The 16288-nt window shown below is 46.0% G+C and overlaps 2 protein-coding genes across 2 annotated transcripts; one reads left to right on the top strand and one right to left on the bottom strand.

The window, feature by feature from the left end:
* Positions 1-203: 203 nt before the first annotated feature.
* On the bottom strand, positions 204-4878 carry SPRTN (SprT-like N-terminal domain). Its single transcript, XM_072332521.1, has 5 exons — positions 4493-4878; positions 4216-4315; positions 3595-3723; positions 2543-2810; positions 204-2274 (listed from the first exon to the last, which is right to left on the bottom strand). The coding sequence occupies exons 1-5, from the start codon at positions 4762-4764 to the stop codon at positions 1547-1549; spliced, it is 1497 nt and encodes a 498-aa protein (XP_072188622.1). The 5' UTR covers positions 4765-4878; the 3' UTR covers positions 204-1546.
* Positions 4879-4930: 52 nt separating this feature from the next.
* EXOC8 (exocyst complex component 8) lies at positions 4931-10065 on the top strand. The gene is made up of 2 exons (XM_072332520.1): positions 4931-6565; positions 6977-10065. Exons 1-2 carry the CDS (start codon positions 5048-5050, stop codon positions 7583-7585), a joined length of 2127 nt encoding a protein of 708 aa, XP_072188621.1. The 5' UTR covers positions 4931-5047; the 3' UTR covers positions 7586-10065.
* Positions 10066-16288: the final 6223 nt, after the last annotated feature.

Genomic DNA, 16288 nt, shown 5'->3' with positions numbered 1-16288 from the left:
GCCTTTTCCCCACACAGGTTAGGAAGAGTAAAATAAGCATTCCTTGAGTGTAAGGAGTGCCATCTAACGGCCTGTTGGAGAATCCCAACCAACCCTCCAATCCCACCACCCTCAGCTGGTGGTTTTGTTTATAACATGTAGGAGTACACAACAGAGGCTGAGAGACCTGGGGCTGATCAGGGAAGAGAAAAATCAAGGCGGGTGGATCCAAAGTAAAACTGTATTAAACGTAGAGATGGCAGAGGTCAATGCAACACTTATTTGGCAATATCTGTTTTTAGAGGGAAATGTAAGATGGAAAAGCATTGATATAGAAGGGATGTTTTAACTTAGACTGCTACTGGAAACATAAGCATGAGCACCAATTAATAATGTAAGATGGCTGTGACTGCCATATGAAAAGCAGGCTTACTGAAAACACAGAGTTCAGGACCAATTTATTTAGAACATATAAGAACAATCAGATCCACTTTAAACACCCTTAGTGTCAACATCTTAAAATATACCAGTATTTTAAGAGTAAGTCCGTCGCTTAGCAGCTTCTATCCCACATCAGCTTATTTCCTGGTCTTAGAAAAGAACTACAAATAATTTAAAGGCCAATATATGTGCACCTACGGCTAACATAGCCATTGAACGTTGTTGTAGCAATGCCATATGAGAAAGCATATTTCTTCTTTTAGCAAAGATATTTATAACCAGCTTTAGACTTAAGTAATCAAGCCATTAATTGTTTGACCACTTCAATACTTTCAGTGGAGTAAAAGGAAGCTTTTAGGACATGGCCAATAACAGTCTTTACCAACACTGCTCTTAACTTTTATTTACCAACGTCAACATGATGCAGGGCAGTTACTCACGTACTTAATAACCGCAGCATTCAAAATAGTGAACTCTCAAATGAGTTTGTGCAAAAAAGTAGCTGGAAGGCCCAGCTGGGTCCCCCGGCCAAAAGGCACACAATATCGAGCATCATTAACCTGCGTTTGCCCACCCTTTTAACAGCAAGGCTAACTTTCAGATCCTTCTGAAAACAAAGCTTGTTTTCATTCTTTTGAAGCTGAGCCCTTAAGCTTAGAGCCCTCTCATCTTCCGAGCATGCTTTGATTTCTTAGCATCCTTACTGAACTTCTGGAGTTTCTCTTTTCCCGTTCCACAATGTCAGGCTTAAAATGGATTGTTTGCTATGTTTTTGGTGCCTATGCTTCTCCCACCTTCAATGAAAGCCCTTGAGATTCTCTTAGTTATGTTCCTGAGGTCACAGAAGAGAAGAACCACCTGAATGTGTAGTGACAGCTTAAACAAAGTACTTGCTGTTCTAAAGATACCTGCTGTTTAACTCGGATGCAGTAAGTAAAGCACTTCTTTTCTCTTATGGGTGGATAACTTCAAGAGCAGCCAAAAATATATTAAAACCAACACATTTATAGTCCAAGGAATAAAGATAAATTAGCGGGATTTAGAACATCTTAATGTTAAAAACTGCCTTAAAAACATGCAGTTTCATGATTCCTTTTTCAGCCCTCCAGAAGGAGGATTCCTGTGATCAAACAAGACAAGAATCGAGATGCTCATTAATTTTAGACTCCGAAACCTCAGTCTGGCATACAGGACAACTGACATTTTTTTCCTGCCTTTCAGCAGTGCTGGATCTCGGAGAGCACACTGCAGATTCAGCTTTAGTTTCCGTAGGTGTATTTAAAGTCCCATCACTATTCTTTTTTACAAAGTAGTTTTCAAAGGTCATTTTGTCTTCCTTCCTTGGCCATCGCTGCACTGTGTTTCCCACACTTTTCTTCTCAGATGAAGCCTGAGCTGCTGCAGTCGGCTGAAAACAAACTTGTTTCGGTGACCTGTTTTGCCAGCACGGTGGCAAAAGCCTCTTGCCTTTTGCAGAACCTTGCTTTGAGTTTTCCTCCACAACACGAGCAACTTTAACAGGTGATCCATTAACATTCTTGTACGCTTTTGTATTAGCAACGGAGAGCTTGGGGAACTCCCGCTTTGAAGCTAAGTTCATTTCCTCACTAGCATCACCGGTAGAGAGAGGAAAGAAGGTATCGTGACGGGGTGATTTGTCAAACTTGATCTCATTTTTAGGTATGGGTACTGTGCTTCCTGCCCAACGATGCTGCCAATCACAGCTTTCACTGTTTTTAACACCGCTGCTGAACGTTAAGCTTTTCTCTGAGAGTCCACTGCCTGCTCCTCCGAGTCGATACCCATTCCCACTAAAAGGCTTTGGATCTTTCTTATCACCCAAGCGGACCTGGCCTGCAAAGAAGAAGAAAACACAAATCTAGCAACTTTTTTCCATATATAAACCACAGGTTTACATGAGAAAATCTGCAGCTTGAAAACACCGCAGCAGAATAAACCTCATGAACAATTCAGTTGAGAAGCCTGGAAATTAACAAAATAGGCCCTGTTCCTTCCTACATAATAGTAATATCCAATACAAAGCTCACATCGTGATACTTGTTCAAGGGACTGTTTGGATAAGAACAGTTGGGAAAACAAAGCAATAAATAATTGTAAATACCTTTGTTGGTTGACTTGGAATCCTGAGGTTTTCCTGTCTGGGTTTTCTCCTTGTGCTTCTTAGAGAAGTTCTCAGGTTCTTTCACTTTTGTGAACGTACCTCCGCAATTCTCTTGATGCTCAGCCCACCAAAAGTCTCGTGCAGAGGGCGCTCTATTCATTGAACGTTTCACATACCCAAAATAAGGTCTTCTATACTGGCAGGGGCCATTGCATCGCCACCAGTGCTGGCGGTACGAATCTACCTCGTCATGGAAATTGTGATAGATCTAAGCGTTAACCAAAAATACAAGCTCCAGTCAGTCAGAACAATTCTTACTGTAGTCATTGCTATTTCAACAAGCTTCTTATACACACACATACGCCATCACATTATTTCACAACACAGGTCTAAGGTGAAATCCTTCAGCATGTCATTAGGGCACTGAGATGGAAAAACAGACTTTAGCTGCTAATGGAATAGACACGGTACAAAGTCCTTCTCCAAGTGCCTTTGCAAAATAAACTTAGTTTATTCTCCTACGGAATCTGGCACACACTCTGTGTTTTGAACACCCCGCCAAGCTTATTGCACCTCTCTGACAATGTTTTATTCTACTATTGTGACAAACAACTTGTCCCTGCTCCCCACATCCCGGTTTTCCATCTTAATCCCTAAGATACATTACTGCCATGATTTCTACACTATCAGCTAAAACGGTTGAATCTGGGTGAAATCTGATCAACATTTAGATGCAAAGAAAACACAGCTTTAAAAAAGACAAGGCACACAGAAAGATATCCTGGTTGCCTTACCTCAGCTGCAGTAAAACTATTTCAAATGTACACAATACTAACGTTATATTCTCCATCTTTAAGTTATTCCCTCCAGCAACCCCCTCCCAACAAAATAACTACAGTATTGTCAGAGGTGGCTGCAAATCTTTGTTGCTGCCAACTACAGAAGTGCTTGAGAAAAACAAGTGCATTACTTGTACCATGCTCAGAGTATGGTATGGTAACTATATGACATGACACTATATATATATATAACATTAAGTGAACTTTGCTTACTGTGACATTGGCTCCAGTCAAACGATTAATGCGCCGCATGTGTTTGCAGAACTCTGGCCCGTGAGATTCACGATCTCTGTCGTTGTTAGTAACAAACAGCAGAGCGTGGATCATTTCATGCAACAGTGTCTGAAATAACAAAAATCATCAGTTATTGATGGAAGAGCATTACATGTAATTTAAAAGCTAAGCTGGAAATGTTTTATCTTTTTCATTCACCTCGGCACTGATCTAATTTTTATACGTTCACACATTGCACCCGAGTCATAAAAGCACAACAGTTATTCTACCTGTGAGATGATTAACTCTGCTTCCATATAACACTGAGTGATGGTCCACAATAGTTATTCTATGTGTGAAGTCATTAATTCTACTCCCATGCAATGCTGAGTGACCTTGCAAAAAGAGGAAACAATCCTGCAGCTTGTCAGACCTCTAAGGAGGTCACCCCAAAGAGCTGCATGTAAGGAGGCTGGAATTACAGCACCTCTGTTCATTAGGCAAACCTGAGCATTCACATCTCTGAGTCACCGTATGTATGAACTCCACTGTGAAACACGGGATGTGGGAGATGAGGTGCCATCTATTTCGTTTTTGGATACATCAGCAGCTTTCGTGTACCTCAACCAGGTCCTTCCTCGGCCTTAACTTCAGGAGCGGCTCACTCAGGCGAATCGAACACATCCCACCGTTCCCTTCGTATTTACACACTCCAGCGCAGCTGAAAGAGACCCGGAAACAGAACACTGAAAGCGACGCGCTTTTACAACACAGATAGTCAGCTAAGAGCTGCCACAGCGCGGCTCAATACTGAGGAGCCCCCCACGAGAGGAGGGGGCAGAACCGCAGTAGCGGCACCCGGGGGCTCCCAGTCCCGCCTCCCCGCCCCGTTCCGTACAGGGTCATGCGCGGGCTCCAGGACACCTCCACGGCCGCCAGCCGCCCCCAGAAGAGCGCCTCGTTGAACTGCACGAACAGGCCGTGCACGTCGGGGCTGGGATCCAGCAGCTCCCAGGCTTCATCCACCACCGACAGCGGACGGAGAGACGCGGGGTCCGGCGAGGCCTCTACAAGATCCGCCGCCGTCGCTGCCTCCGCCTCCCACAGCTCCTGGAGCTGCAGCGCCAGAGCGAAGTCATCCTCCTCGTCCTGCTGCGGCTCCCGTTCCATACCAGCCGCCGTCGGTTAGAAGGAACCGCCGTGACTACGCGCACCGCCACACGCACTGCAACAGCAGACACCCCAGTCCAGGTGCGCATGCGCACACCTCACTCGGCGCTCCCGGACGCGCCGCTCCTCCTCCGGCGCACGCATTGTACGCCGCTTCAACCACAGGAGCGGCTGCGCATGCGCGCGGGGCGCGGAAAAGCCGTCCGGAGCGGCGTCCGGGGCGCCGTGCGCAGGCGCAGTGGAGGTCTCCGTAGCGGCGGCGGTGGGCGGCGGGTCGGCGACCATGGCGCTGGCGCTCGGGGAGGGCGGCGGCGGCAGCCGGCTGCGGCGGCAGCTGGAGTCGGGGGGCTTCGCGGCGGCGGAGTACGTGAAGCAGCTGTCGCAGCAGTCGGACGGCGACCGGGATCTGCAGGAGCACCGGCAGCGCATCCAAGCGCTGCAAGAAGAGACGGCGCAGAGCCTGAAGCGCAACGTCTACCAGAACTACCGGCAGTTCATTGAGACGGCGCGGGAGATCAGCTACCTGGAGAGCGAGATGTACCAGCTCAGCCACATCCTCACCGAGCAGAAGGGCATCATGGAGGCCGTCACGCAGGCCCTGCTCCTGCAAGCCGACCGCGACGACCCCGCCCTGGGCGCCCGCCGCGCCGCCGCCGCCGACCCCTTCCTGCCGCTGTCGGCCAAGGAGGCTGCGGCCAGCGAGGAGGGCCGGCAGCGGACGCTCACCACCCTGCTGGAGAAAGTGGAGGGCTGCCGCGACCTGCTGCCCGAAAGCCCCGGCAAGTACCTGGTGTACAACGGCGACCTGCTGGAGTACGACGCCGACCACATGGCGCAGATCCAGCGGGTGCACGCCTTCCTGATGAACGACTGTCTGCTGGTGGCCACCGCCCTGCCCAACCGCCGCGGCGCCTACCGCTACGATGCCCTGTACCCCCTCGACGGGCTGGCCGTGGTCAACGTCAAGGACAATCCGCCCATGAAGGACATGTTCAAGCTGCTCATGTTCCCCGAGAGCCGCATCTTCCAGGCCGAGAACGCCAAGATCAAGAAGGAGTGGCTGGAAGTGCTGGAGGAGACCAAGCGCAACCGAGCCCTCAGCGAGAAGCGACGCCTGGAGCAGGAGGCCCTGCCCCGGCCAGCCCCGACGCCTCCTGAGTCCACCAACCCCTTCGAGGAGGAGGAGGAGGAGGAAGAAGAGCCCTCCGTTGAGGAGGAGGTGGTCGACCTCTCGCTTGAGTGGATCCAGGAGCTGCCGGAGGACCTGGACGTTTGCATCGCTCAGCGGGACTTTGAAGGGGCTGTGGACCTGCTCGATAAACTCAACGAGTACTTGGGAGACAAGCCTATGAGCCAGCCTGTGAAGGAGTTGCGGGCCAAGGTGGATGAGCGGGTCCGGCAGCTTACGGACGTGCTGGTCTTTGAGCTGTCTCCGGACCGCTCGCTGCGAGGAGGGCCGCGGGCCACGCGCCGAGCCGTGTCCCAGCTCATTCGCTTGGGCCAGTCCACCAAGGCGTGTGAGCTCTTCCTGAAGAACCGGGCGGCCGCGGTACACACGGCCATCCGACAGCTGCGCATTGAAGGTGCCACGCTGCTCTACATCCATAAACTCTGCCACGTCTTTTTCACCAGCCTCCTAGAGACGGCCAGAGAGTTTGAGACGGACTTCGCTGGCAACAACGGCTGCTACTCTGCCTTCGTTGTGTGGGCCCGCTCTTCCATGAAGATGTTTGTGGATGCCTTTAGTAAGCAAGTGTTTGACAGTAAGGAGAGCTTGTCAACTGCAGCAGAGTGCGTGAAGGTAAGAGTGCCCAAAGAGGGAGGTGTGCCACAGTGGCCTGAACAAAGCTTGGGGATCTTCATTTCTAACCCCCAGAGTACTGACAACAGAGTTGACTGAGTGCAGCTCTGGAAGGGTTTCCTGAATTAAACTGTTCATATTCGTTTGGAGTTGGTTTATTTGTCTTATGTTTAACCAACAAAACATTAAGATGAAAATACACAGCGAGAAAAACCCTGCCCTTACCAGAAATGCAGAATATGTTCTTCCTTAATTTGCTTTTAACTTTCTCAGTAATAAGTAGTTTCTTGAGGCAGAAGTAAGTGAACCATGACTAACCTATCCCTGCTTTCTGAGAACGCACACCCCCTTTATATTTTCTGTGTTTATCCAACTTACCAATTTACACTTTGTTTTTCCTTAATACCCAAGGTAGCTAAAGAGCACTGCAAGCAGCTCAGCGACATTGGACTGGATCTCACCTTCATCATCCACGCCCTTCTGGTAAAGGATATCAAAGGTGCTTTGCAAAGCTACAAGGATATCATCATCGAGGCCACCAAGCACCGCAACTCTGAGGAGATGTGGAGGAGGATGAACCTGATGACTCCGGAGGCTCTGGGGAAACTCAGGGAAGAGATGAAGAGCTGCGGTGTAGGCAATTTTGACCAATACACTGGTGATGACTGCTGGGTCAACCTTAGCTACACTGTAGTAGCTTTCACTAAGCAGACTATGGCCTTCTTGGAGGAAGCGTTAAAGCTTTACTTTCCAGAGCTGCATATGGTTCTTTTGGAGAGCCTTGTGGAAATCATCCTAGTGGCCGTCCAGCATGTTGATTACAGTTTACGGTGTGAACAGGACCCTGAGAAGAAAGCATTCATTAGGCAGAATGCATCCTTCCTTTATGAAACTGTCCTTCCTGTTGTGGAAAAAAGATTTGAGGAGGGAGTTGGAAAGCCAGCCAAGCAGCTACAGGATCTCAGAAATGCTTCAAGGTTGATGCGTATAAATCCAGAAAGTACCACCTCTGTGGTGTGAACGAGCAGTTCTTATGAACAGGGTGTGAAAGCACTTGGTGAAAATGTTGTACATTGCATATATGAACTAAATGGGTTTTTTTGAGTTCCTGAAAAACACGAAAGTCCGGTTGCAGGATTGCAGAGACTGAAGTTACAATCAAGGGCTTCAAGGGTTCAACGCTTCTTTTTTTTGGGGGGGGGGTGCGGGAAAGTGAGAGGTAGCAGCTGAGATCACGTGTCCTTGTACAGCATATCCTGTAAGAATGGTTAACGTAGTGTTTGTGACTCGGGAAGTATTACGATGTACAATTTTTGGCCAAATGTCTGTGAAAAATCTTAAATATACGTACTTTGTTGAGCAGGAAAAGATCACTTCTTGTCACATCATTGTGTGCGTTCTTTTTTTAAGGCAGTGCTCTGGTAGAAGGGAAGTGCTGAAACACTCCCAGGGTGTGGTATTTGGTGAGGCACGTCCACCATTAGATGTGACTCAGCAGTAGAGGTAAACAACATGGACTTTCACATTCGGCTTTGTTTGGTAGCAGTGCAGACTCCTCGGTTTCTCTTCATTCATTTCTAGAAGAGATTTAAATGAAAAATCTTGAATTGACTTTTGTGTTTGATTGTAGGAGCTGTTTCTCTTTAAAAAGCTTGCCTGTCAAATTACAGCTCTGAAAGCAGAGCTCCTGATTGTCAGAAACACTTTTACCCTTCAGAGAAGAAATGAGGATAACTTTCTTCCCCTTTGTATTCCCCTTGTTTTCTCATGGACTTCACTGGGGTCAAGTCTGTCTGATGAGCTGTGCACTCTTGCTGGAGGTTCTGTCTGAAGTGCATTATGGGCCATTACCTGCAGGTAGAAACCACAGCACAGAGACATAAATGCTCTTGAAATGTTCAAGTCAGGGAGAGGGTCTTAATGAAGATACTGTTTCATTTGGAAGAAACAGAACTCTAGTTTTGCCCTATAGAAGCAGTAGAGGATAAAGACACTGGCTATAGGGGTTTTTGTGAACTGTATGATCTACAAAATGCATACTGTAACTCTCCTGAAAACACTGCCCTTGTTTCCTGTAATATAGCAATAACCAAACAAGTAGAAAAATCTCTTTTACGGAACACACAAGGACTGCATTTGACTGAGAACTTGAATGTAGATGGTGTTGGTGCCGTGCAAATCCTTTTTGGTTTGGATTGGTGATGCCTATCTTGGTCTGCATTTGTGAAACTGAAATAGGCTTATGCAGATACTGTCTTTAGAAGGCTATCAGCATCGCCTTCTAAGCTGCACAAACTTCTTCCCCCTTCATTTTGCAGGCCTTCTTAATTGAGCTAAAATTGTTACAGCTGCATAATCTTATACCAGACACTTAATAAGATCTTAACAAGATCATAACTGGAATAATTGAGTATCCTATTCCTCATGTGTTTTCAAATGGTAGCTTTCACGATTCATATCATGCCCAGCATCTGCTTACTTGCTATCCAAGTCCAAAATGACCAATTTTGATCATTTTGCTAGAAAATAACAAACAAAAAAGTACAAAATGTGTTTTTAAAAGGGTTAGTCTGAGCTAAAATGGGTTGAAAACCACTAAAATAGCTGCAGTTGCCAAACAGGCTTTTTTTTTTTCCCACCAGTGAACTCTCTTAGATAGCAGAACCCAGTGAATTATATTGAAGTAATGTATTTTCTATCAACTGTTTTCATACTTCTGTTACAAGCTGGCACGGCACATCTTAGTCTAACCAGAGGATGAAATGTAAGATCTAATTCTGCCGTGCACTTTGTTATGTCCTTATCACCATTCCCTTAATCAATCTATTAAAGGCATGCACGTCCTTCTGATGATCTGTTGCCATCATGGAGCAGTAGACGCATGTGGATGTTGGCTTTAATGGATCGGGGTATCTGGCCTTTTTTTGGGTGCTCAAATGTTATATTCATGTGCCTGCTAGCAATGCACACAAGTTTGAGTTCTATAAACTGTAAGGAGCGTTGATATTTTGAGACTTGTGAATCTATTCTAAAGTCATAATGAAAGAAAAACATCGGCTTAAGGAAAATGGAGTGTAAATAGCGTTAAACCCACTTTGTATGTTAATTCAGTTAACAGATAAAGCCTGCACGTGCTGAAAGTCATTGTGTAATGAATACATTTTGGATTTGCATACAGCAAATAGAAACGGCACTTTTCCTGCGCTGCTCACCTGTGGAAGCAGCGTGATTCAAATGGAAATCTGCAGTAACCATTAAATAATGCAATAGCACTTCTGTTCATTTGGGGAAGAGAGCTGAAATTTTGCTAAGGTTTTTGTTTGGTTTGTTTTCCTATGAGGGATTTGCATATAAAATCCGGTTTCCTTTAGCTGCACTGACAAAAAGGTGGTGTATATATATTTTTTAATTGTTATTCAGATGAATTTATGTGTTAGAACTTTATGCAATAGCTTTTCTGAACAGCGGGAACCATATATTAAAACTTTTGGGACATACGACAGTACTGATTTATTTCTGTTCTTACATCATCGTCAGAACGAGGATATTATATTAAGGGCCTGGTTCAAAGATCAAGTCCATTAATAAATCTTCAGTGATAGTGAAGAGCTTCAGGTCAGTCAGTATTTGTAACGTGATTATAAGAGTCAGCAAGACAGGGTTATCTAGATCAATCTTATGTCTGTGGCAGGGGAGCAGTAGGCCTGTGGGCCCCCCAGCCCCCAAAAATGGAAAGGGAAAAGGGAAAGGGGTAGGACATGCAGTTGTTCTTCTCTGTGCTCCACATGATGTTGTGATGTGGAGTACCAGGAGCAAAAATTACAAAACCATGACAGTGATAAAAGCCAGGGGATGTCAGTTACACTATCCATTACAAACCATTCCTATAAAGTTGGCATACAGCTTAGTGAGGTGCAAATTGAAGAATATCTTTCTCAAAATAGTATCTGTGTTAAATCAAGGAGAGAATCAACTGTAGTCTACTATAGTTTGAGGTGGATATATTAAGCCATATCAGCATAGGGAGAGTGTAATGTTGTGAGGCTTGCTACCTTCCAGAGATAACTTTTCCATTATAACACTCAGCTTGAATGTTGCAGTAAGCCCCATCTTTTCACTAGGTGGAGTTTTATCACTTGAAACTTAGCATGCCGTGGGTAGACGTGAGCATTAAATCTGTGCTACCTGGAAAATAAATGTAAGCCCTTTATAACACAATTGATGCTAACTTGTGTAATAGATGGGAATTTTCTTGAGCCACCACAATAACAAAGAGAGCAATTTCTTCCTGTGTGTTTAGGAAACTTTGCTAATGAAACTTCAGATGATTTCAGCATACCCCATGATATAATCCTTGTCTTCAAGGCTACAGCTTGAGCAAGATTCTCTGCTGCAGATGTCCTCATTTTGACACAGCAGAGAGCAAATGATGCCAGGAAGCTTGGATTGTACTGGCCACTGAACAGCATTTCTCTTCCCAGAAGTTTACATGACTGGCCGGGATAACTCTATGACAATTTTGGATCATTGTTCTGTGCCTCTGTGTTGTTTATCCTCTCTCCCTCCCTATGCTGTTGCTGGATCATGGTTACATTCCTTCCCATGTGCTGAACATCCCACTTCACAACCAAGCAGAAAATTACACTGGGAGGATTAAGAGAATCTGCTCCCCGAACTACTTGAAGAGAGCTGTGATGGCACATGATTACCAGTGGGTGTCTCACATGAGCTCTGCATTAGTGAGCAGACCATAACTGGCATCTGATGGTTAATGCAAGCAGATTCAATCGCGTTCTGTTTGCACTAATAGATCAGGACAAAAGCTAACAACGTGTAAGAAGGGAGAGATACGATTCCTTTCATGTAATAGCAGGATCTGGATTCTTAAATATGGGCTTGGATTACCCAAAAGACAATTTGACCCTGCAGCTGTAGGAAATCTCATTTTGATGTGCTAAATGGTGCAGGTGATTGTTGAAAGCACTGCACAGGGAGGTGGACTAGGGAGGAGAGGTCAGATTTACTTCACAGCTTTTGGGGAAGTTCTTATAAATGCTTTAATTAAGGTTGATTTCTAATCATTAAAAAATAAGTCATGCAGCTGCTCCCTAGACAGGATAAAATCCAGGTTCTTGTAGAGGTGCAATATAAGGCATGCAGATGTAAACACCTGCAGGCTTGGGCAAAACTGAGATCTGAACTTCAGATGGCACTTGGTCTGACTGTGAGGTGAGGGAAAACCCCACCTCAGACGCTTCCAAGCTTTGATTGTCTGGACTCCGAGTAATTCCTCCTGTTTATAAAATCACAGTTCACACACAACTGCCCGTGCCAGTCAGATTGTTAAGACCAAGTCTGTTTAATTACAGCTTCAAAGCCCTGCTGCACTCTGGGGACTCCTGTTAACATTCATTTTCAGCTCTCCAGGCCTTGTTTTCACAAGAGGAAGGGGCCCAGCTCCCTGCCCCAGCTCTTGTGGGACGGGTCTGTCAGAAGTGCACTTGAAGCTCTGCAGAGGACCCTTCCTTCCTCAGGATTCAGGGCATTTTCCTCCCAAAATCTGAGTCTCTGATACGCAGCTCCTGTTCTGTGTTCTGCTCATTTTTATATTACTTTTTTCCCCCACAGACAATTGTATGGTTGTTTGTTTTCCTTCCCTGCCATGTAACTTTTCCTGCAGATGTGCCAGATTGGTTTTGTAGAGGAGGGCAGCTAAATCACATGTTAAATTGCTATCTGTACTCCAGCCTTCCATAATTCAGGCCACCCAACATCCTGCTGCTCTCACTAATACTGGGTATGTGGAGAGGAGTGCTGGGAGCTGATGAAGAAGGCCTGCTGCCTTTGTGGCTCAAACTTCCATCCATCAAGGTGCTTAAGTGCATGGTTAAGAGTATAACATTTTACCTTGAGCTTGACAAGCCCACTCCTCTACTCGGAGCTAATTAGATATAAAGAAGTTTTTTTGCTTGGAAGATCAGCATATTTCTGCTGAATATCACAAAGGCAGCTAGCAAAGAAGTGATGGTGGGGCAATACTGGGGCAACAGCAGAATGCAAGCAAACAAAGCGTGTATCCCCTGTGACACCCTAACTCAAGCATGAAAAACTGCGGTGCCAAACAAAGCTCTTCTCCAGCAGGAGAGGTAGGATCCATAAATCACCAGCACTGCAGCTTCCCAGGAGGCAGTAAGAATGGAATTTTGTGCACTAAAATACCCTTGTTTTGCCCTTTGGCTTTCCCATGATGGCTTCCCTGCATGCCAACCAGACTGCAGGCTCAGCAGCTCCCATGGCAGCAGGTCTGTGGCCTCCCTGAGGATGGGCCCCATCTTGTTGGTGCGACACCATCAGGGTGCAGCGGGCAGCAGGCCTACCCACGGCCTGGCCCCTTCACACAGGACAGCCCCTCTCCCGCTGTGTCTGTAATCACTGGTCATTTCTTGATTTGCCCTGATGTTTATTACCATTTAAATAGCCTCCCAGCTTGAAGCATTCAGGGGAGTTTTGCCTCTTCTGCTTCACAGCCCAGGAAATTAATTCCCCTAGGATCTTGTCCCCACAGAAGAATGGTGCTAGTTTAACCAAACTGGCTTAGAAATCTAGTTAAACCCACACAAGACCTTCTGTTGCCCCTTAGTTTTGACTTTCTGTAGACTCATCTTAGGGCATAATATGCCCAGACAGGGAAGTGTTTATTCGCAAACCAAAATTACAGCACCAATCACTGCAGTCTGCGGCCAGGTCTTCTGACGACTGTGGGCAAACTCCAGATTAACCTTGGTGCCTGTTTTTAGGCCTTGAAGATGTAAGGGCCTGACTGCAAATGCCTTTAATCAGGAAGCAATTAATTGCACAATTTTCCTCTTTGCAGCCAGCGTAGGGCTTATCCAGGTAATGCTCCCCGGGAGGCAGCGGCTCATGCCTGCGTGCTACTTTTATTACTGTATGTCTCTGCTAATTAGTTCCTTTTGGATGGAAGGCCGGATTGCTACAGGGGCTTCAGATAAAAGGTACAAGTGGTTAAGACAATCTAAAGATAGCTTTAAGAAGAAAAACAAATGTGTCGTCTTCCTAATTCTTTTTATAAAAGATACTTCTGAAGAAAGTTCCCATGTGTGGCTTGTGCTTTTGCTAGAAATCAGGACCAGGTTTGTGAAGATTGTTCCTGTGCATCGATGCTGAGCATGCTAGACTGTCTTTTTTCCTTTTCCAGAGCATCTCAGTTCTTGTCCAGGACCTATCCCAGGTAGGAAACACCTTGTTTGTTTCTTTTGCAAAGGATCATCCACACAAAGTGATCTTGGTCCTGGCTCTCTCTCAAAAATGATGCTCAGCTTCAATTCGAGGGGGGTGTGTGGGTGTGCAGAAGGGCAGGGATGCCTATGGGAGGTGGAGCTGTGCTGACAGTCTCTAGGGCAGCACAAATGCCATGTGCCACTAAATGTGACACTAAGGCTTTAGTTGCCTCTCTGCCCTGCTCTATTATCAGCTAGAACTGCCTCTGACCTTACTCACTGTTTCATCTGCAAGCCCTGCATCCTTCCTGTCCCACATGCTGGCTATAAACAGCAAACTCACTTTTTATGCTATTATTATAATTTACTAGCAGAAACCTTCCTCTCTGCACACCGAAAGCATAGCTCTTCATGCCTGTTATAATTGTTCTTCCAAAGTTATAAATAACACGTTAGCCTGGTTTATGTGTTCATGCAAGTCTAGCTATAAACTGGCAGATGAAGGAAATTAACTGTCTCCAGAATTCACATTCCTGTCACTTATTCAATTATTTGATCAACATAATTGCTCAGAGCAAGAGCTAATTGGAAAATTACATGCATTTATGCTCTCTATAGAGGAGGAAAGGCTTATCAGGTATTTTACCGCAGGCAGTTTTTGTTACTTCCAATATTCTGGAAGAAACAAGGTTTTTAATAGAGCCAGGCCCAAACATCCATAGCTAGTTTGCTAGCCAGATGCTTTCTTGCCCTCAAAACTGATCCAGTATTTTGTGGTGCAAAGGTTTTAGCACGTCTGTACCACAAGTACCTTGGCACACGGGTGCAGGAGCTGTAAGCCAAGCTTGCCTCTGAGAGCCTGCAGCAGTAAACGTGTCCCTGCTTCTGTATTTCTGTATTCACTCTGTTGCTACATCTATGGTTCTTCCCATGACTGGATTCCATCCCTGGGAGCTGATCATTTACGGAGTCAGCCAGGTGAGGGAAAGGCATACGGTGTTTTGTTGTTGTTGCTGCTGTAGAAGACTAATTCCCTTCCTTGCCAGCTCAAATCCTGCATCAATGCCACAGTTCAAGACAGTGTTATCTTTGGAATGATTTCTGTAATTCCTCGCCACACATATGCACACACTTCATAATTAAATGGAATGCAATCTCAGTGCTGGATGGAGCAGAGGGGTGGGAATGGAAAGGACCAGGAAGCAGGAGACTCAAACCCTAAAGCAGTCCCTGTTTCCATTATTAGCTCTAGCATTGTTTGGGGTTGGAACGTTTGATTTGTTTAAGTAACAAGACAGGCAAGCACTTTTCCAGGCTGTACGGAGGGGGAGGAAGCCTATCTATCAATGCCAACAGTTTGCAACCTATTGTCTGCAGGCCCTGGGGGGACCTCTGGGTTATCTGTAGGGGAAAGGCAGCTAAGAAAATCAACCCTGTTGTCAGTTGCCTTCAATTCATGACAGATGGCTTACACCTCTGCTAGAAAATATCAGGCTCTGTAAATAATAATAATTAAATAAATTATTTAAAAAAAAAAAAAAAAAAAAAAAAAGGGATAAAAATTAAAGATCCGTGGAACAACACATTTTCTGCTGTGTGATGCCTAAACAGTCTACATGTAGACCACAGGGGCAACTTCCACTCCTCTGCCCTGTGATGACTTCTCCTCTGTCTTGGCACGATTTCCTCCTGCTCTTTGTGAGTAGGTTTTATTTCCAAGCACCAGGTTTGGGCTGCCTGAAAAGCCCCTTGAAGTTGTTGACAGTGATGTGAAGCTTGAGAGATGTGCTGGCCTGGTTCTCGCCAGCTGTGCTGCTACCGCTGCACAAGTGGCACAGAACAGCCCTGAAAGACACGCTGTACTGCGTGTACCCATCCTAGGGGTTGGTCCTGCCTATATTTGATGAGAACTGGGTAATCACATGAGTAAGTTTTTAGTTCATCCTAGAGGAGATTAAGAAACGAGTACAGCACAGTCTGTTTGTAATTACATCGGGACCTTTCTGATAATAGTGGAAGTGTACTATACTGTCTTTTCTTTGTTTTTTACCTTTCTTTTTTTTTCTAATATAGCAAACAAAAGTAGGCACGAAGGGAATAAGAAAGGAGCCCCACCACGGGTGGCTGGGGACTGTGCAGAGCCATGTGGGTGTCCCAGCAGTCCCCGGAGAAGGAAAGCTGGAGACACCGAGCTGCCTGTAGGCACAGGTTCGCTGTGCTGCCTTATTCGGGATGCTCTGCAGTTGACAAAATGGGTGCAGGGGACTCCAGGCGCTCTTCCTACTCGCAGTTCTGATTCTCACGCAGCCGCAGGGAGCTGGAAATGAGGACGGTTTTGTCAGCCGTGAGTGACTCCAGCTAGTGGACAAATAGCCCCTGAATGTGCTACTCTGACCTCTAAGCTGTGACTAATGGGATAAATCAGTAACCCGGTGGCACCGCGGGACAGCTTGCACGGAAAATGCGAGTTTCTTTGTCGCCAAGT

Source organism: Excalfactoria chinensis, chromosome 3, assembly GCF_039878825.1.
Source record: "Excalfactoria chinensis isolate bCotChi1 chromosome 3, bCotChi1.hap2, whole genome shotgun sequence".
Lineage (NCBI taxonomy): Eukaryota > Metazoa > Chordata > Aves > Galliformes > Phasianidae > Excalfactoria > Excalfactoria chinensis.
This window is presented reverse-complemented; position numbering and strand designations above follow the sequence as displayed.

Coding starts and splice junctions, on each gene's coding strand:
- SPRTN (XM_072332521.1), bottom strand. CDS start 4,764: ATGGAACGGGAGCCGCAGCAGGACGAGGAGGATGACTTCGCTCTGGCG. Junction 4,316..4,492: donor TGGAGCCCGCGCATGACCCT/GTACGGAACGGG, acceptor GGTCTCTTTCAG/CTGCGCTGGAGTGTGTAAAT. Junction 2,811..3,594: donor TGACTGGAGCCAATGTCACA/GTAAGCAAAGTT, acceptor GTTAACGCTTAG/ATCTATCACAATTTCCATGA.
- EXOC8 (XM_072332520.1), top strand. CDS start 5,048: ATGGCGCTGGCGCTCGGGGAGGGCGGCGGCGGCAGCCGGCTGCGGCGG. Junction 6,566..6,976: donor CTGCAGCAGAGTGCGTGAAG/GTAAGAGTGCCC, acceptor TTAATACCCAAG/GTAGCTAAAGAGCACTGCAA.